The sequence below is a fragment of the Chenopodium quinoa genome, unplaced genomic scaffold (assembly GCF_001683475.1).
Source record: "Chenopodium quinoa cultivar QQ74 unplaced genomic scaffold, ASM168347v1, whole genome shotgun sequence".
In the NCBI taxonomy this organism is placed as follows: Eukaryota; Viridiplantae; Streptophyta; class Magnoliopsida; order Caryophyllales; family Amaranthaceae; genus Chenopodium; species Chenopodium quinoa.
Window position 1 is genome coordinate 1,241,646 of NW_018745448.1, and position 22,111 is coordinate 1,263,756.

General features: G+C 39.0%; 1 protein-coding gene across 1 annotated transcript; it reads right to left on the reverse strand.

Annotated features, from left to right (window-relative positions):
* Positions 1–2,932: 2,932 nt before the first annotated feature.
* On the reverse strand, positions 2,933–4,516 carry LOC110713645 (ctenidin-1-like). The gene is made up of 2 exons (XM_021892105.1): positions 4,317–4,516; positions 2,933–3,662 (listed from the first exon to the last, which is right to left on the reverse strand). The coding sequence occupies exons 1-2, from the start codon at positions 4,438–4,440 to the stop codon at positions 3,130–3,132; spliced, it is 657 nt and encodes a 218-aa protein (XP_021747797.1). The 5' UTR covers positions 4,441–4,516; the 3' UTR covers positions 2,933–3,129.
* Between the last annotated feature and the right edge of the window lie 17,595 nt (positions 4,517–22,111).

Consider the following 22,111-nt stretch of genomic DNA (forward strand, 5'->3'; position numbering starts at 1 on the left):
TCCCCCATGCCAAGTTAGAAAGTTTTCAATTCATGCACTTGAATACTTGATCACTAAACCATGGAGATGTATATGAGATATAATTGCTTTCATTTCTATTTTAACCCCTTTATTTCCTGGGTCATGTGAACTACCTTGAACAAGGTTGGGTCTGTCACTAGAGCTAATTATTTAGTGAAGTTAAGTGATTAAAAAGCCTAACACTACAAGAAAACAACCGATTTTCGATGGACACATAATTCTGGCTGAAAAGTCGAACTTTTCAATGGATTTATATTACATTGGATATTTATGACGAATTCAAAATTCCCGTTAGAAATATTCGATGAAATATAAATTCGTCGGAATAAATGTACTTTCCGAAAAAATATTCTGTCGGAAATTAAAATTAAAACAAAACCCTAAACACTATTATTTTAACCTAAACCTACACCCCCCTTATAGCAGTGCTTTCTTTAATTTCTGTCGTGCCTAGCTCGAGGCCTTGCCGCATCATGTACATTCTTAGCCTTGTTAAGGTTTAAAGCTCATATAGCTTAGTGTTTCTGTTGAGTAATAAGATTTTGATGATTATAAACTATTGATGATTATCTATCTAACATGTTTGTTTAGTTGTACATAGAAAGAACAAGTTATGCTAGAACAGGGCACAAGAAACATGAGTAATGACAGGTATATATATATATATATATATATATATATATATATATATATATATATATATATAAAGGGAACTTGAGCAATATTGAACAAGAGAGAAATGATGAGAGATGGTTAATGAACATGATGATGGTGAAGGAAACATGAAGGTAACTATGTAAATAGGTGTTTACATCTGTTAGCTTCACGAGGTAATTAAGTATTCTATGCATATATAAGTCATGTATTTGTAGGAGTCTTTTAATTTAGTTTAGTTTTCCAGTTTGCTAGCTTTAGCTTAGTTTGGTTTTGTTTTAGTTTTCTTTATTGTTTTTATAAATAAAAATAACCTTCTGTTTTATTCTGTTATCCTCAGAAGTTTGCTCAATTTGTCATCATAAAAAAAGGGGAAATTGTTTACCCTGATTAGGTCTTGATGATGATGTTAATGATTGAGCAAACTTCTATCATATCTAATAAGAGTCTTTTAGTGTTTTGATGTTTGCAGGATAAGTAAACTCTAGGGGTTGAAGTGAGGACTGAAACAGAGGAACTTTAGAAGACTAAGAAAGACAAGTAAAGCAGAAGAAGAGTTCCAGAAATGAAACTTCAAGGAGTTCCCTAACTGAAACTTCGCAACGGGTTGTAACGACCTGGTTCCGGTGTAATGCTGGGGCAAAACCAGAGATCCAGAATACATCAAGAGTACAGGATTCTAGAACAAGAGTCTTAGAGAAGCAACATGAAGATGGAGAAATAGGAGTATATTGCTTTAGGATTCATGTAAGTATGTTGGACATAAAAGTCGGTCTGGAACATATTTATATAAAACCAAGGTGAACTCCAGACAGTCAATGAAATTAGAGTTACTGACTTGTCAGGAACTCAGAGACTGTCAGAGTTCTGAACCTAATAGAAATTTAAGTATACAAGTCTTTAAAAGTCGGTTTTAAAGATATATATTTACCTAATATGTGTATATCTTTTAGGGATTCGGTTTTACTGAATAAAAATATTTATTTCTAATAAATCCCTTTTGGAATAAGATAAGTTTGTTTAAAAAGTTTTTTGTAAACAAAAAGATAAGTTTTGAATAAAATTTGATTTTATATTAACTATATCTTATTATCATTGAAAAATTTTATTCTTAACAAATAGATATATTTTCGGAAAACTTATCCTTTAAACTTATCTTTTCAAAGTGAAATGAATAATTCGAATATACTATAAATATGCTCATATGTATTCATTTAAAGTTGAGGCTGACGAAGTGTAGTGGTCGTGCTTAATGGTTTTATCCTTCACCACGAAGCTAAGTCAGTCCTTTTGTTCAAAGTTCCTATCAGGTTTTGGTTATAGTACGTCCAGTTAGTTCCAGACAGATTTCGAGTATCCAACATATTAGTTTTATCTCTTTATTCATATATATGTATTTAGAGTTATTCAATGAGATCTGTAATGAGAAAAAGGGTTTGAGTATGTTGGGTATTGGGGTGTGATGAGTTTGAATTCTCTAAAATTCATGTATGAGTTTGAATTCTCTAAAATTCAAGTGCTAGCTGTGAGTGCACAGTGAGTGAAAGGAACCTGAGTGTGACTTGGGTCAAGTGAAAGGAACCTGAGAGTGTCTTGTGTCAAGTGAATGGAACCTGAGTGTGTATATGTGTCTTGGGTCGGTAGGATAAGTTCCTATCAGGTAGCAAGTGTCCTTGGTAGAACTTATGAGAAAGGTCCGTGTATAATAGGATGTAACTAGGTGTTTCGCCCTATTATAGTGAAATGGTTGTGTTGAAAATCCCTTGGTGGGTAGAGGTTTTACTTCCAGTTGGGCCCTAGAAAGTTTCCTTATAAAATCTGCTTTGCACTTTTTAAGTTCCTAACTATAAGTATTTTATATTCCGCGAAAATTAAGCACTAGGAACTTACTACAATTCACCCCCCTCTTGTAGTATATCATCTGAAATAACAGTTTCTTGATCGAGCGAGATTCAAGAGCTCAAAACCTTTCAATTACGATTACAAGTTATATCCATTAAATTCGATCACATCAACTGCGTATTTTATAACTTAAATATTTTAAGTTGCATATATTGTTGTGAAAATTATTAAATATTGATATTATGAGAGTACATTCTAACACAGATTTAACATAACGTGTAAATCACAAAACACAATTAATGAAGTGTGTGTTGATAGCTAGTGTAAAACCCCTCCCTGGGTTTTCAAAAAAAAAAAAAAAAAAAAAAAAAAAAAAAAAAAACTAGTGAAAAATTCCAAACGTGGCGATCAAATATATTGAGGAATTTTTAGACTTTATAGTACTTAACAAAGGAGGGTGCATATATATAAACGACATGCTTATTAACGTTACATAAATCTAAAGAACCTTAATTGCATTTTATGTATGCATGCATGTCAATTACAAGTTTATAACGCAAACTAGACAGGTCTTTTTTGAAAGAACGCAAACTAGATAGCTTCATCTCTATTTTATTTGTTGATTATTTCTTTTGGTGTGTAGTGACCACCGTATCTGCCGTCTCCGTATCCACCCGTAGAACCATCATACCCACCTTGACCATATCCACTGTCTCTGTATTCACCGCTGGAACCACCATACCCACCTTGACCATATCCACCATTAGAACCACCATATCCACCATGACCATATTCACCCGTAGAACCGCCATATCCACCATGACCATAGTCACCCGTAGAACCGCCATACCCACCATGACCATATTCACCCGTAGAACCGCCATACCCACCATGTCCATATTCACCACCAGATCCACCATACCCACCGCTTGAACCACCGTATCCACCTTGACCGTATTCTCCATGATCATATCCACCTTGGCCATAACCACCATCATGGCCATAAACCTCTGGCTCTACTTCATCCTTTACAGCCATCACTTCTTTTGGTGGGTAGTGCCCGTAGTGAACACCATGTCCGTAGCCACCATGTCCATAGCCATAGCCTCCGTGTCCATCTAACACCTTTGGCTCTTTTGCGAATTCTGCAAGCACCAAGAGCAATATTAAAAAATAAATAAATAAATAAATGCATATCTTTTCTAATCAAATACTTCTTCCTTTTCTTTTTATTTAACACGTTTCTTTAGTCACGTTTGCCAATGCATAAATTCAATTATTAATATCTTTCATTATTAATAAGCAAAAATTATAAAAGGTTAATATTTTGAAATTATACATTGTAACGAATCTAGCAAGATCCCACTCAGCTTAATTTTTCTTCATATGTAATTCACAAAACATGCATGGTCAAAGGGAGGTGTATATATGAATAGTGCTAAAGTTAAAATGTGTCAACTAATAAAAAACGGAGGTAATCTTGTTTTACATACCGGGAAATTTAGGTTGAGCTTGCGCACTTTTTTAATAATTATTATTGCATTAAATTGTTGTCAAAGAAACAATTGAAGTAATTAGAAGGTTTAATTAATTGTTAAAGCCTAGGGTTGGTCTGACATTTTATTAACGATATTTAGTTGTAATATAAAAACGAACCTTTGTTTTTAAGTCGCTACCTTTTTTTCTTTTTCAACAAAAAAAAAAATATATTTATAAGTTTAGAAATTACTGAAGCTTGCTAAACAAAAACTTCTTGTACATTAAAGATAAAACTAAAAAGAAAGAAGAAAAAAACTTACGAGTCGTTTCTGTAGTAGAGGCAGATTCGGTAAGTTGGCGAGCTGAGACCATAGACGAGAAAATCAAGATAACAAAAGAAAGAAGCCCGAGAAGGAGAAAACCCTTAGAGTAGGCCATTTTCATGAAATGCTCACAAGTTAACACTCAAATTTTTCTTGATGAGTTGCTTTGATATGAAAAGTGCGCTAAGGTAATTTCTATTTATAAGAGAAAATAGTATGCAATGTAAAATAATGTTGACAATTCCTCAATTCATGTAAAATGGTGAAATGCAGTTATTGTTGGAAAATGCTTCAAAAAATATCTTAAGCATTATTAGTCAATCCACCGAAGTGTTAGTACCTAAATATTCTCCTAATTAAAAGTACCAGTTTATAACTTAGTTGTAGTGCTTGAGTTAAGTCAGTATTAGTGGAATAAATCATGAAGCATGTTTATCCCCCTAGTATTAGTGTTTACTAAGCTACGTCGTACAATTTACGACATTAATAAACAATTATAAGACAAGTGTCTGACTTCTCAAGTTGTTATAATGTACTCCTTCCGTGTTTTTTTAAGTGTTACATTTGACCAACACATAATTTTAGGCAATTTAATTGACTTGAATAAAATAAGAGGTAAGTGGGGTACTTGAAGTATTAAAAAATTGTAAAAAAAGATAGTGGGGTTAATAGTTCATTGAAAAGTAATGAATGTGAGAGGAAAGATATAATAAAAAGGTAGTATTGGGTTTGGGTGTGAATCATGAGTCGAGAGAGATATAATATTTTAATGTAATTTTTGCCAAAAAAGAAAGTGTTAATACTTAAAAAAAAACACGGTCGGAAATGAAAAGTGTAACACTTAAAAAACACGGAGGGAGTAGTTCTTTTCTCCAGGTTTTATTTATTTATTTATTTATTTTTAAAAGACACAATCAATTCATTATAAAAAAATCATGCGACATTTACAAATGAAATCTAAATTAAAGAAACACAAAATATTGATGAATCAAAAAAAGATTACCCTTCATCAAAGCTACAATCTATCGTTAAATGGATCTTGTACTGTGGTACAACTCTTGCATACATCGCCGGAATGCACAACCTTTTGTTAGATAAGACGGTCTAACATTATGTTGTACTCCCTTCGTCCCCGATTGATAGTCACTTATGCCATTTTTGGGCTTCCAAAATGTTAGTCACATTTGCTTTTTTCAAGTACCATTAATTTTTTTTTACCAAATTTTCTAACATTTGCAAAAATATTTGTGCAAATTTAACTTTCCAATGTAAATTTACTTTCCCATGTACTTTAATTACTCTCTTTCTATTTTTTTGCATACCCAATGTAAATTTACTTTTCAATGTACTTTCTTTAATTCTCCTTAATTCCCGTGATTTTTCTTCAAAAGTGACTATCAATCGGGGACCCAGGGAGTAGTTGTAAGGATGGTTTTCATCTGATTTACCAAATATATTTGAAAATTTGACAACCAATGCAACCTTGAAATCTTCACCAACGAACTGATAATAAGGTTAAGATGATCACCTTTTTATTGATAAACCCTAACACATGAAAAACCCCTGAACATTAGCAAAAAACAAAAACATAAATGAACAACTCTACCATGGATAGAGAGACGGACCAACACCTACACTATGTGTGTAGATTTATTGAAACATAAATTATAAAACTAAAAAAATTATGGAAATATGGTCGAAACTATTTTCAACCTAAATGGCAAAAATATATAAAACCCTAAAAGAGAGGAAGACAAAATAGGAGAGGAGAGTAGATTCGTAGATTTTTTTTTTTTCATTGTTACTAAGCTTAATTGTTTTAGGTGAATTCAAATGTAATCAAATAATTTTTTCTAAACCAAGTAAAGTGTGACAGTTTGCATCTCATAATCAAGAGGTTGTAGGACCAAATCTCACTAGAGGCACTTTTGGGTGAGGATTCCCATACCCTTCTCCCTCACCTTCAAAGTTCCTAGCCTACTAACCCGGATCCAGAGGACCTGTGAGAAGTTCCAACCTCTTCTCCTTACCAACAAAAAATAAAATAAAAATTGCTATGCTTAACTTGTATATGCTGATCAAAATTAGTTTTTCTTGATTCCCCATTATTTTTGTTTTAAAGTTACTATTTTTTTCAAAACATAACTTATTTTTTACTTGCTCAAATATATTGATGAACTTAACTTTTTTATAAAAATAAATAAAAATTAGTAGGGCTCAAATTATTTTAACTCGATATCCGAAGAAAATAATACGAAATAGGTTTTTTTTTTTCTTTAGGGAATATATGAAGACATATGATATAATGGTTAAAATGGATTGAATAAATGCATGCTCCCCCCCCCCTTCTCTCATCTCATTAAAACTGAGTTATGCCCAGTTTATCTTCCAGATAAACAAAATGGGGTAAAGTAATCTTTTTAAGTACTAGTTGAGAGGTACATGTGTCTTTTCATGTACTAGTTTAGGGGTGCATGTGTAATTTCCTAAATACAAGTTGCAAACAGTAATTGAACATCTCATCAAAAGTATTGAATAAATTACCACACTTTTTTAATATATTTACAAAAATTGCCATTATTCGTTAATCTGACATATAAACTTCTATTTGCCCATTAAAAAGGTATTTGAGACATGTTTTGGGTGTTTTTGTCCCTCGGGAAAGTTACGTCACTAAGATTGGTCCGGCTGAGTTCTACCTGCAAAAGCAACAGAGACTCCGGGTGGTTGGAGCTCCGCCTCCGAAGATCAAGTTAGTAACTTGAAGAGAGATAAATGGACGGAAAATTAAATGGGATCTTCTCAGATTCCGACATTAGGTTTTCTTTGATGAGAGAGAAAGTAAGTGTAATAAATGATTGAATGTGTCCCAAAATGGGGAAATATCTCCCTATTTATAGGGTCGTTGGGAAAAGTGCCCTTCCCTAGGTCACTCTGACCTAAGCTTGATAGGCTGCGCCGCAAAGTGCGGATTTCTTGGGAATTGGGCCCTTGAAAGCCGAAATTCTGATTGTTATCTGAGGTAACCACATGTCAGCTGGTGAGTGGCCTTCGACGACCTACCAAGGCTTGACACGTGGTCTCTCATTGGTCCACATATCTAGGGTATTTTTACCCTAAACATTTGCCCCTCACAGAGGTCACGTGGCGGGCTACGTGGTGCCTGTGACACGAGTCCACCTGTGAGAGATGAACAGTAAAAAGGTTATTTTAGATTTTAACACCTGCTAAAAACCCAAAAATGGTTTTTAACACCTCAAAAAAAAAGATTATAACACCATCCAAATTTAAAAAAATTGGGTATTACCACCACGTCACTGATTCCGTTTACAAATCCGTTAAGTAGGCCATAAAGACATGTGTTGCTTTGTTATTGGCCAAAAAATAAAAAATTAAAAAATAAATTAAAAAAAATTAAAAAACAAAAAATAAAAAATAAAAATTTAAAAAAAATTAAAAAAAATAAAAAAACCTAAAACTACCCCAGCCACCCCAGCCCCACCACCGCGCCACCAGCCTCGTCCCCTAACCCACCCACTGCCGGCGTCCCAGAGAATCACCCTGCGCCGGCGACCCCACCCCCCTTTCCTCCACCTATGCCCCCCACCCCTTCCCTTTCCCCATTTTCGTTTCCCGACCCACCACCCCGAAACCACCCTAAACGCCCCCTCCCCCGGAAAACGCCCCTCCTCCCCCGGAAACGCCCTCCCTCTCCTTTCCCCCTCCCTTAATCGATTCCCTACCACCCCAAATGTGCCCCCTCCTCCGGAAAACGCCCCTCCTCCCTCGGAAACGCCCTCCCTCTCCTTTCCCCCTCCCTTAATCGATTCCCTACCACCCCAAACGAAACCCTAAAACCCGTTTAGGGTGGTTTCGGGGTTGTGGGTCGGGAAACGAAAATGAGGAAAGGGAAGGGGTGGGGTGCGTAGGTGGAGGAAAGGGTGGTGGTGGGGGTGGGGTCGCCGGCGCCGGGCGATTCTCTGGGACGCCGGACATCGGCAGACGGTTTGGGGACGGCGCTGGTAGCGCGGTGGGTGGGGCTGGGGTGGCTGGGGTAGTTTTAGGTTTTTAATTTTTTTTAATTTTTAATTTTTTTAATTTTTTTTAAAGAAATAAAATAGTGACACGTGTCACTGTGGACCACATTTAACGGAATTTTTTAACGGAGACCGTTAAGTGGTGAATACCAAGTTTTGGAAATTTTTATGGTGTCAATACCCATTTTTTTGTAGGTGTTAAAAACCATTTTCGTGTTTTTAGCAGGTGTTAAAATCTAAAAAAATCCAGTAAAAACGGCTAGTAAATCTGGGGTATGACGGGGATGCCCCCGTTTCACCCCTTTATAAATAGGGCTTTACCCCCCCCCCCCCCCTCTCTCACTATTTTCATCATTTTGACTTTCTAAAGAGATAAAGAGAGATTCTTAGAGAGAGATACTCTGAATCCGTCTGCGTCATATTTTCAAGATTTGGGAGTGCGTACTTTGACAATACCCGGTCACCAGTCTGTAGCAGTTTTCAAAAAATTCATAATCAAAGTAAGGTAACCGCCTGTACCCTCTTTTAACTTTTTCTTATTATTCATCTATATACATTCTTGTTTCGTCTGTATAAATAGTCTTTAAAAATAAAAATGAACTCTCAATCCACACACTCGGCACTGCCTAGGACATTCAGCCGGTCTCCCGGTACGGCTTAATCTAGAACAGGGGGGTGCCTTTTCTGGACTGTCGGAACTGTTGTGCTCATCCCCGAATTCCTCCATCTCTGTGTCTGTGCAGGACACATTGGATAGAGTTAAACAAATGACTATTAACCCAAGAAGCCGATGCGCTAGGGAAATGCCCACGAATGAAGTTGTTCCGGATGGGGAACAAGAGGAATTGGAGGAGAAGGGTGGTTCCGATTATGAGGCTCCCTCATCCTCAGATAGTTCAAGCGTGAGGGAGGTAGGCGGTGAAGAGGCCGCCTCCTCTCATGGATCAAGGTAGGAGGCAGGCGGCAACGATGCCGCCGAAAGATGGGGGGTCGAAGCATCTGGCTCTGATCAAGACGATTTTGTGGCTTACTACCAGCAGTTGGATAAGACCTCTGCTAACCCTGACCAGAAGAATAAACGATGCTTCGGGTGATATAGCCTTGTTGAAGAGCGGCTTCAAGGCCTTCAAGGAAAAACACCCCTTTGGAAAGGGGTGGGATATTATTGTTCCGCCAAGGGATGCTGTCATGGCCTGGGAGGATAACATTGAAAATGCAAATAACTACTTTGTTTTCTTCGAGGCGGTAATAGAAGTCAGCCTCCGGTTCCCCTTCATACTAGAATAAGAAAAATCCTCAAGGGGTACGATATGGGCGTCTGGCAGCTCACTCCAAACTCGTGGGTGAATATATTGAGTTATATTGTCGCCTGCGAGCTCCAGAATACAGACCCCAGCTTTTCTGCCTTCGCTTATATGCATTATCTGAGCAAGGCCCCGGGCGGTCATGGGGCGTGGTATACTCTCACCACCTTGCCCCAATACTAAATGACTTTAGACAAGGTGTCCAAATGGTCCTGATGGAAGGAGAAGTTTTATTTGATCTCCTCCCCCACACTGAAACACAACCGGACACTGCGGCGACATAATAAAGAATCGGCTCTCCTGGGCAGAAAATGTGCTCTTCCTACACTCTCTTCTAGAGCTCAGGAGCAAATAATGGACCCAAGTTTTTTCGAAACCACAACTGAGCCCTTGGGGGATGGGACTCAGATTATCGTGCCAAAGAACTAGATCCCCCATCTGGACTTTTTCAAGGATGAAATATTCCTATCCGCCTGCAGGTTAAGCACCATGTTTCCCAAGGGTAGATCCACTTTGCATCCGACAATTTTTCCTTCTTTGTTTTTGTACTTCCAACTTTTTATTGTTTTGACTAATTTCCCGTTTGGCCCTTGCAGCCGACGCCTTGAAAATGGTAGACCCGGAGAAAACCTCGGCCAAATCTGCTGCGCAACTGCGCAAGGAGAGCCTACTTTCCAAATGAGCAGCCGTTGAAGCCAAAGAGGCTAAAAAAGGCGGGGCATAACCGCCTGACCTATCGTATTTTCTTTCAATTTCTACTAAGTGTTGTTGCCGGCTTGTAACTTTTTTATCTTCCCTTTGCAGGGTGCCAATAAAAGCGTTCCTCACTCCATCTCTAAAATTATCAAAAAACAGGGTGATGAGCTGGATAAATCTCCGGCTGCCAAGGCCGCGAAGAAGAACCCTTCTTAGTCAACTTCCTCTGCCAATCCGGATCGTCCTAAGACCGGCGGCAAGTCACCTTCCGTTATGAAGGCGCTGAGTGAAAGCTCAGAGCGTTCGAGGAAGAAAGCGTTGGATGCCTCTACGGCATTGAAGGGTGGCCATCCACCCAATGTTGCAGCCGGTGCAGCAACGGCTGGGGAGGAGGATGCCTCAAAACCCCAACCTCAAACCCAAGGTAAGAATAAGATTGAACTTCCTTGGCCACTTGACTTTATGCGAGTCAAGACTAAGGTCGACCCATCGGGAGGTTCAGTCAGTAGCCAACAACAAATGAGTGCCCACTACGCTGCATCCCTCTCACCAAGTACTTCTGATGGTGTAGATCTTACATCCGACGAGCCGGATCAACATGGGTTTGTGAAACGGATGGCGAGGACCCTCACCCAGTCAGAGAAGAACTCCGTACCTGATCTGCATGTAGTGGATTTTGACTGGATAATGGGCCAGCTGGCGGAGGTAAATCAAACTCAACTCTCCACTGATATTTTTTCTTCTACTTTTATTAATATTTCATATTCTGGTTGTCTCTCTCTAGGTTATGCTGAGAGTGGATGGGCTCCGGGGCCCCTTTAGGCGGAAACAAGAAGAGGCAAATGACGCAAAACGGAAGGCCACTCAAAACCTCAACTCTGCTGAATATGCTAATTATATGTCTTAATTAAAGATTAAAGTAGTAGAGTTGAAACAGGAGGAGCTGATTCAAAATCTGACGGCTACTAATGATGCTGCCAACAACCAGGAAATTGACCTTGAGCTAAAACTGAAGAATGCTCAATCTAATCTAAAGGCATTGGAGGACGCTGATAAGGAGAAGTCAAAGCTCTGGGCGGACGTTGCCCGGTTGGGGGTGGAGCTGGTCAACCTAAGGAACTAGCAGCAGGATGAGATTGCTAAGGAGCAAACCCGGCTGGTGGAGGAGAATGAGCGGGACAATGCGGCTCGCCTAAAGATAGCCTGGGGGCTCCTCTATCCAGACATAGATTTTGAAGTCTACAAACTTTGGTATGATTACGCCACTGCGGTGTTTGATGCTCATGTTCCGGGGGAGGCAGCTCCGCCTCGCTATAAAGACTGGGCTGCTGAGCTGAGATATGAGGTCTCAAATAATGAGGAGGAGCCGGCGGAGGGCCAACAAAACCAAGAAATCCAGCCTCAAGCGGCTGAAGATCAATTAGGAGCCCTCCTTGCCAGTTAGGACTAGCCGGAGCAGCAGCTACCCCCACAACCTTGAGTCAGCCATTCCAACTTTTGCGGCAGTTTGCCATTTACTTTCTTTTCCAGCTTGTAGGCCGAGTATCTTTGTACTTTACCGATTATGGGGTCGGGTAACATTACTCTTATTTTCTCTCTACACCGGATGTGTTTCCGGTTAACAATCTTGTTTGGCCTTCATGCCAATTTTAATTTTAATTTGATGAAATATACCGACTCAGTCGGTTTTAAACATATTTGCATTTGTGTTTCAATTTTAATTTTGATATTTTGCAAGTCTTCATATTTTTGATATTTTGCCTAACTTATGAAAAGCACGGGGCAGATTGTAATCTGGCTGCTCTTGCCCCTGGACGACTGTGTGTTTGGTTTTGTTCCAAATTGATTGATTGACTTGAAAACATTTGATACTTTGAGAAGTATGGGATGTTTTAGGCCAATCAATCACAATGGTGATTTCCCCAAACCAAGTGCACAGCCTGCCATTAAAACGGGCGCTTCCAGCCTCTTACCCAAGCGGTAAACTACCGTTTAGGGTAGTTGCATAGCCATTACACAAAACTCATTAATCCCTTTAGGGGTAACTGTGAAATTTTGGAATAAATAATCTAAGTAAGAACTCCGGTTGATAGCCGGTTGAGTATACGAGGACATTCGGTTCCTTAGATTATTCTGGTCAGACGACTATGAGTAAATTTTGTCATTCAATCTTTGTCGTCTGTGTGTAAACGTAGAGCAAGCTATAGAATGTTCTCTACAACGATTGTACCCGGAGGGGTGTCGCCGGACGCTAAGTTTCATACGGGAACAGGCGATTTTGTAAAAATGAGCAACCATCCGGCCATAGGTCTCTCGTCTGAATCAAGACCGGTTGTGTAGCCACTAAGCCTTTTTGTGCTTAGTTTGTTATGGTGTCGAGTTTCAAACTCAACTTTTCAAATTAATCATTAAAAGTCCGGCTATGCATTGCCCAGACAGCATAAAGACAAATAATAATGTAATTGAAATAAAAAGCAACTTTTCATTCATAGAATTCCGGTTTAAAAAAATTTACAAACCTTAGAATTAGTACTTTTGTAAGTTATCTACATTCCAAGTTCTAGGCAAGCGTTTGCCGTCTGGGGTTTCCATGCAGTAGGTGCCATCCCTAACTTCCTCATAGATCCAGTAAGGGCCTCCCAATTAGGAGTCAGCTTTCCAAGCTCATTGGCCCTATCGGTTGCCTCCCATTTTTCGTAACACAAAGTCGCCAACTTTCAAAGGGCGCTTGTGCACTTTCTTGTTGTAGGCTCTCGTCATTCTCAGACGGTATATCTCATTACGCAAGGCAGCATTTCCCTTGCGTTCCGGGAGGGAGTCCAATGCCAGCCGCATAGCCTCCCAATTTGCCTCTTTATCATTTGCCTCTTTCTTGTTGTAGGCTCTCGTCATTCTCAGACGGTATATCTCATTACGCAAGGCAGCATTTTCCTTGCGTTCCGGGAGGGAGTCCAATGCCAGCCGCATGTCCTCCCAATTTGCCTCTTTATCATAAAGCATGACTCTGAGAGTCGGCTCGTAACGTTCGATGTGCAAGACGGATACAGCACCATATACCATGAGAAATGGGGTTTCAACGGTTGCCCCTTTAGCAGTTGTCCGGATGGCCCACAGGACATGAATTAATTCCTCTGCCTATAAGCCAACGACTCTTTCAATTTTCTTTTTAATGTCGTCTGAGATGAGTTTGATGAAACTTGGAAGTTTGCTTGGGGGCGTCCGACTGATGCAAAACATTGTGGGATCCCTTGATCTCCCAACCAAGTCTTGAGGTGAGGCGTTTCAAACTGAGGGCCATTATCAAACACCATAGACATAGGTACCCCAAAACGGGTGATGATGTTCTTCCATATGAAAGACTTGACATCCTTTGTCTTGATGTTCTTGACCGCTTATGCCTCCCCCCACTTGGTGAATTAATCCACAGCCACCAGAATATAGCGTTTTCCGCTTGGTGCAGGCCTATAAGGACCTAGAATGTCCATGCCCCATTTAGTAAACGGGACTGGGCTGTGGATTGCCGTCAAATCAGCAGCCGGGCGATGGATAAGTTTGCCAAACCTCTGACATTTGTCGCATTTCTTCACCAGCTCTTTGGCATCTGCCTCAAGGGTAGGCCAAAAATAATGTCGCCTGGCTCTAACAACTAGAGATCTGTCGCCTATTTGGGAGGCGCAATATCCCGCATGCAGCTCCTCGAGAACTTCCTTCCCCTTTTCAGGGGTAATAGACTTCAATAAAGGTTTAAGGAAACCAGCCTTAAAGAGCTCTCCGCTTCTCATCTCGAAGTTTGCTGCTCGCTTCTTCATGACGACTACCTCATATGGTGAATTAGAGAGTGTGTCGTCTGTTAAATATGCCCGGATGTCTTCCATCTAGGTAGAGCTTCGATCCAGGATTCCAATGGCTTCTTTATATATACTTCTTTTTTTCAGAACTTCCTAAAAGGCTGACCGAGGCGTATCACAGCAGGGGGAAGATGCCAATTTGGACAATAATGCATCCTCCTGGTTGTTGTCTGACCTGGGCACCTGACTTAGACGGAATTCTTCAAGTGCCCCAACCTCTTCTTTGACTGCCTGAAGGTATTTGATCATAGCCGGATGAGTTGCTTCATATTTTCCCTCATATTGGCTTACGACCAACTGCAAAATCAGAACAGGCGTTAATCTTTGTCGCCCTTGCCGCCTTAAACATGCGAATTCTAGCTAGCAAGGCCTCGTATTCCGCCTCGTTATTCGAGGCCTGAAACTTAAACCGTAGTGCATATTTAAATTTGTCCCCCTCAAGAGACTCATATAATTCCTGCACCACAACCGCTTTTTGTCGAGCTCTCGTCTTCATACACTTTCCAAACCTGATCAATTTTATCCGAAGGAACCGGCCGTGTCATTTCGACAATGAAGTCGGCAAATGCCTGACCTTTCACTGCCTTTCTTGGTTCGTAAGTGATTTCAAGACTTTGCATATCAATAGCTATAGACACCCATTTGTGTCTCCCCAAAACCAAACCCAGTGATGAGTACCTTTCACGTCGAATCAAAATCGAATGAAGTGAAAGTGTGGAAAGGCTAGTGTTGCGGATAGTTTTTATTTCTTTTCTTTCTCTCTGTTTTTGAAAATCTATTTTAAGATAACAGCCAATATAGTTTGGTTTGGTCCGTGGCAAGGGTCCAATAATAGTGTAGTTGGGTCGGGTTCAAAAAGAGCTTTCCAACGATATATTATAAGCCCAATTCCGATGAATAATGAGGAAGTTATGGCCAAATTATTAAACGGAGCCCGATTTGATCTTTATGTGCGGCCCAATGATCTAGAGGAGGGTCTAATATTGATTTATCATTTCTAATGTTATTAGAATTGATTATAGTCTTCTAGATTCTTCTAGAAGGTTCTTTTCATTGCTAATGTTATTAGCATTGACAAATTGACTTTAATTGACTTTTTAGAGTTTTAATCAGAATAAAAGAAGTGTTTTTAAGGAAAATACAATTTTACCCTCTCGTACGGTTAAATTTTATCAAAATAAGAAAACGCGTGGAAAAGTGGATTCCAGCGTCTGGCGCCACGTCTGTCGTTTGGCGCCAGGTCCTGTGTTTTGTGTTGCGATCGTGTTTTATTCTTTTCGAAACTCTGATTCGTTTTTTATCATATCCGGCTGATTTTCTTTATAAATAGCCTCCTAAAAACTCCGTTTTCAATCATCAACAACAATCAATTCTCATAACCAACTCTCATAAAGAAATCTTGATATTCCCTCTCTTTTTTTCTAAACCAACTTTTTACAAACAAAATTCCGCATTCACAAGATCTAGACACACCTACTCAAGTTCGAAGTTGCCTTCGCCTTAGACGTGAAAGGTTTAATTTCTAAGGGTTTGGTTCCAAATCTCTCTTTCAATTATTTAATTTAATTGTTTATAATTTTCCTTGAAGTTACTAACGCGTGTATTTTGTTATTAGAAAGAGATACAAGGCATCCAAGTAAGTGCTTTAATGGTTTTATGGATATTATGATATAGAAATCATGCCTAGGTTGTTATTATGATTCCTAGTGTAATGTTAGGGCGTTTTTCTTAATTTGATGTTTTGAATGACAACAATGAGTTCCTAGTATCATGTTTAGGGTAAAGTTATAATATCAAATATGCTTATTATGATTTATGTGATGCCTTCTATTGTCTTTCCTAATATTCATGTTAGTATTATGTTAGGGCTATATATTTGATCTTTATTGTTTAGTGACATGCTAGGGTTTGTTATTAATCTTGTTAGTATCATTCTTAGGATCTTGCTATTAATATTATGCTTTAACATGATTTTGATAATAATGATTATGATTATGATTATTGTTGTGTTGAATTATATAATTTAACGTAATTTGTTAATTTACGAATTATTTCATGTTATTTGTTAACTGACGGATAACTTATATATAATTTATTATTATGTAGCTTGATGCTTATTATTGTTATTGTTTGATCACCCCTTTTATGCATGTTTAAAGGGAATTTGTATTTGTAATCACGCTTAATAAGATAATTAATAATATTGTTTAGGGTTAATATGATTATAATTCAAGTGATCACCAATAATAGATTATTTTGTGCATTAATATTCAACCAAAATAGATTAAACAGGTTTAGGGTTAATCTTATTGATTGCATGTTAGTCAGAAAGCGCACATGAATACGATCAGAATAAAGTAGAGGCTAATTATTAGGGCAAGTTCCATCTCTTTTAGGTTGGATTTGTACCTTCATCCCCGAACTTCCAGTCTTGGTTCCAGACCTATTGGAGTTAACGATCTCCTAGATCGTTAAGGGGTGTAACTTTCACCCTCTGAACGTTTACAAGTTCCTAAAACTTTTTGGCGACTTTTTTGCTCTAGCTTCCTTCCATTTGGACGACACCGTACTTTAGTGTATGATCACAGTGGGGTTCAAGTTTTGGGTAATGCTTGAATTATTCCCTACAATATCCCATTTAAACATTCTGCTGGATGACTCCAAGGTGGACATTGGCCGCTTGAGGGGCTTATCGATGTAGATCACAACCGGATATGCCAAAAAATAAGGCTTCAGCTTTTTGAATGCCATATATAAAGCAAGTCCAAATTTTTCAACCATGGGGTAACGGAGTTCAACATTCTTTAGCACGTGTCTAATAAAATAGACCGGGAGCTGGATGCCGTCTCTCTCATCAAGGAGAACAGCACTGAGAGCATGGTCTGAGACGGCTAGGTACATGTATAACGTCTTTTTGGGATGAGGGCTAACAAGCCTTGGCAAAGAGTGTAAGTGTTCTTTCAACTTCTAAAAGGCCGCCTCAGCATCATCCCCCCATTCAAATCTAGTCTTCTTCCTGATTGCTTGGAAGAAGTAAAGGCATTTGTCACCTGACCAGCTGAGGAACCTCTCCAATGCCGCTAGGCAACCAGTTAGTTTCTGTACTTCCGTAACAGTGTGGGGTGACTTCATGTCAATCACCGCCTATATCTTCTCAAGGTTAGCCTCTATCCCCCTTTGATCAAACAGGAATTCGAGAAACTTCCCAGACTCAACACCAAAGATGCATTTCTTGGGATTTAACATAACCTTATGCAGCCTGAGTGTGGTGAAGGTTTCTCGAAGATCAGCAAGGTGATCCGTCTGCTGTTTGGATTTAACTATCATGTCATCAATATATGCCTCTACATTCTGCCCAATTTGATTAATGAAGACTGTATTAATCATCCGTTGAAATGTAGTCGGTGCATTCTTCAAGCCAAACAACATCACAGTATAACAAAATAACCCCTGATCCGTGACAAAGGCCGTCTTTTCTTGATCGTTTTTCCACAGGGGTATCTGATGGAAGCCGGAATAGGCATCCATAAAACTCATCAAGGCATGACCGCTTGTAGAGTCAACCAGACTGTCGATCATTGGAAGCGGATAAATGTCCTTTGGACATGCCTTGTTGAGGTTTGTGTAATCAACACACATACGTCAGGTACCATTCAACTTCTTTACAAGCACAACGTTCGCCACCCAGTCGGGGAAATTACATGGCGGAATGAACTCAGCATTCAGCAGCTTTTTTACTTCAGCAGCTACCGCCTGACTTCTTTATTTGCCGTGATTTCTTTTCTTTTGCCGGATAGGCTTCATTATTAGATCCATGGCGAGTGTGTGGACAGCGAGATCCGGGCTGACGCCTGTCATCTCTTCCACTTCAAAGGCAAAAATGTCTTTGATTATTCCAGCAATAGGTGCAAATCTGCACCCAATTAAGCATAAGCAGCCGTCCCAACCTTAAAAATACGCTCTAGACGGCTGTCATCCAGAGGTATTTTAATACGTTCACCAGCCGGCTGGGGACGCAACTCATCTGATCGTTCACCGGTCAGTGGTTGTTATTTTTTCTCTTTCTTCACCTCCAGCAGTTGATAAGCCTTTCTTTTCTTTCCGGCTGCTGGTGGGGGTGGGCTGACATCCTTGACATTGCCAAGGTCTATTGGTTCCTATCCTTAGTCGTCTCAGGCCACAGTGGACTTGATGGTTGTGAGATAACACTCTTGGGCAGTCATCTGATCCCCATTAAAGGAACCAAAAGAACCATCATCCTTCTCATACTTGATCAGCATAAGGGAATGAATTATTACCGCCTTGGCCTCGTTGAGAGTCGGTCGGCCTAAAATAATGTTATAGCCGGTTAGCTCCTCAACTACCAAGAACTTGACGACCAGGTGTCGTCCTTCTCTTTTCTCTCCCAGCCGAATGGGTAGATCAATCCTACCGACTGGGTACAATATCCCCCCTCCAAAACCAACCAGGGGGTGGTATACCAGGTGCATGCTGCTGTGCTTATACTTCAGCTTCTACAAGCACCTCTGACTAGTGATGTCTGACGAGCTGCCGGTGTCAATAAGTGTAGACACCCATTTGTGTCTCTCCATAACCAAACCCGGAGATGAGTACCTTTCACGTCAAATCATAATTGAATAAAGTGAAAGTGTGGAAACTCTAGTGGTTGCGGATAGTTTTAATTTCTTTTCTCTTCTCTCTGTTTTTGAAAACCTATTTTAATAAAACAGTCAACCCATTTTGGTTGGTCCATGATATGGGTCTGTTAATGGTGTCGTTGGATAGGGCTTGAAAAGAGCTTTCCAATGATATATTATAAGCCCAATTCCGATGAATATTGAGGAAGTTATGACCAAATTACTAAAATGGGCCCGGTTTGAGCCTTATATGCGGCCTAATGATCTAGGGCAGGGCCTAATATGGATTTATCATTCCTAATGCAATTGGGAATGGTTTTAGTCTTCTAGATTCTTCTAGAAGGTTCTTATCATTCCTAATTCAATTAGCATTGATAAATTAACTTTTGTTGACTTTTTCGAATTTTAATTAGAATAAAAGAGTGTTTTTGAGGAAAATACGATTTTATCCTCCTGTACTGTTAAATTCTATCTGATTTTAGAAAACGCGTCAAAAACCTGATTAGTGCCTAACGCCAGCATTAGCACCTGGCACTAAGCTTGGCGCCTGGCGCTAGCGTTAGCATCTGGCGCTAATGTCAGCGTCTGGTGCTAACTCCGATTTTTCACGTCAGAACTCTGGTTTGATTTCTATGTTTTTGGCTGATTTTCTCTATAAATAGCCTCCTAAAAACTTTGTTTTCAATCATCTACCATCATCAATTCCTTAGTTCTCTAATTCTTTTCTCTCTTGAAGCTAGAAGCTTTCTCTCTCTCTCTCTCTATCTTTTCTAAACTAACCCTTTTACAAACAAAATTCCGCAATCACAAGACCTATATACACCTAGCCAAGTTCGAATTTGCCTTTGCCCTAGACGTGAAAGGTTTAATTTCTGAGGGTTTGGTTCCAAATCTCTATTTCAATTATTTAATTTAATTCTTTTATTATTATTTTCCTTGAAGTTACTAACGCGTGTATTTTGTTATTAGAAAGAGGTACGAGGCATCCAAGTAAATGATTTAATTGTTTACATTTTTATTATGATATAGAAACCATGCTTAGGTTGTTATTATGATTCCTAGTGTCATATTAGGGTGTTGTTATCTTCCTAGTATCATGTCTAGGGTAACCTTAATATCAAATATGATTAAAAGTATGATGCTTCCTATTTTCTTCCTGGTTTTTATGATTGTTAGTATCATGTTAGGGTTAAAACTTTCATATTTATTGTTTAGTGACATGATAGGGTTTGTTATTAATCTTGTTAGTATCATGCCTAGGATCTTGCTATTATTATGCTTTAACATGATTTATGATTATAATTTTATGATATTAATATGATTATTTTTATAATTGTTATTTTTATTATTATTTTGCTTGATATATTTATTTTTATTTCTTGATCACACCTTTTATGCATGTTTAAAGGGAATTGGTACTTGTAATCATGCTTAATAAGATAATTAATAATCTTGTTTAGGGGTAATTTGATTACAATTCAAGTGACCGCCAATAATAGTTTTGTTTGTGCATTTATATTCAACCAACATAGATTAAACAGGTTTAGGGTTAAATCTATTGATTGCATGTTAGTCAGAAAGCGCACATGAATACGATCAGAATAAAGTAGAGGTCTATTATTAGGGCAGGTTCAATCTTTTTTAGGTTGGATTTGTACCTTCATCCCTGAACTACCAGTCATGGTTCCAAACCTATTGGAGTTGATGATCTCCTGGATCGTTAAGGGGTGTAACCTTCACCCTAAGAACTGTTTACAAGTTCCTTAAACTTGTTGGCGACTCTTTTGCTCTATCTTCTTTCCCTTTGGACGCCACCGTACTTTAGTGTATGATCACAGTGGGGTTCAAGTTAGGGGTAATGCTTGAAATATTCCCTACAGTTTTTTGGCGACTCCGCTGGGGACAATTTCTATTTTAATTCCTGAAATTTATTTCGGCAATGATTTAGAATGAGTGGATAAGACTCGAAAAGTTCTAAGTATTTCATGTGCGTAATTTTGATTACATTATTGTCATATGCATAAAAAAAGATCTAATTGGAAAGACCATCCGTAACGAGTTAAACCATAGGATTTTTACACGTAGGAAATTTGAAAAATATCTTTCACAACTAGGATCGAAATAATGCTGCGCGAAACTGGAAAATTTTATCGAGCACAGAAAGTTGTTGAGGCATGTAGGAACTAGCGTCAGCGAACAAAGATTAGCGCCAACGTTTTGACGTTAGGGCCAGGCCACAGCTTCTGTCGCCAGGCGCTAAAGCCAAAAGGTGGCGCTGGCCTCTGTTTGCTGGTGCCAAGTTCTTCCAATACCGAGCCAGAAATATGCGTTCTAATTGTGACCAATTTTTAGCACTGTTTGCTCTATCCTACTTCCTTATTGAGTTTTTCTCACTTTTCTGAAACCCATATGTGTTCTACATATGGACACAAACTTCTGGGAATTCATGTTCCATCTACCTGATTGAACGATCTGAGCAACAAAGGGTACATCCGAGAATGTCGAATTCACCAAACCATGGAAGCGAGTTTTTCTAAACTTGCGGTGTCCCATCCACTCACGTCAACCCTTCACGGTTAGGCTTCCTCGCGGTGCATCTGGACAATTATCCATGGACCCTCTATTGACTAACCCATTTCCCGAACTTTAGAGAACTAGAGCCATGGTTAGGTTGCAAACTCATTGTATCATATTGTGCCTACTTGACTAATTGTGCATTATTGGTTGTGCATACTCTATGTGTTTTTCCTAACCGTTTGTCTGACTTGTGCTAAGATTAAATAAATTAATTCATGACTAAAAGAACTTTGCCTAATTAATTAATTTGAGTAAATAAAGTTTAATATTTAATCAGAGTTGACTTAGTACGACTTTAGGCATACCCTATAGAGTAATAATACTGAAAACAATTTCAGATCGACGCTCCAGCAATGGCGCCAAAATTTGAACTGTAACGCCACTCTGTGAAGTTTAGCACCTGGCGACAATCCTGTCGTCTGGCGCTACACTGCAAAGAGAGGCGCCAGTACTGTCGTTTTGACGACAGTTCGGTTTATTGCTCAAGTCATCACCTTATGTCTAATTGAACAATTTTCTAGTCAATTCGGTTAGTTTTTACTGGTAATTATACCTTGTCAAGTCATTAGTTGAGTCTAAACACTAAGTCCCATGGTCTTACACAAGAGTCAAAGCATGTCACCTACACTCATTACATAAAGCACACACTAATACACACTTTTAACCATGTTTAAGGGAGTCTTGTATGCGCGT

What these genes read in the sequence shown, in the direction of transcription:
- LOC110713645 (XM_021892105.1), bottom strand. Translation starts at nt 4,440, where the DNA reads ATGAAAATGGCCTACTCTAAGGGTTTTCTCCTTCTCGGGCTTCTTTCT. An exon ending in CTCTACTACAGAAACGACTC is followed by an intron (nt 3,663 to 4,316) that starts GTAAGTTTTTTT and finishes TGGTGCTTGCAG; the next exon opens with AATTCGCAAAAGAGCCAAAG.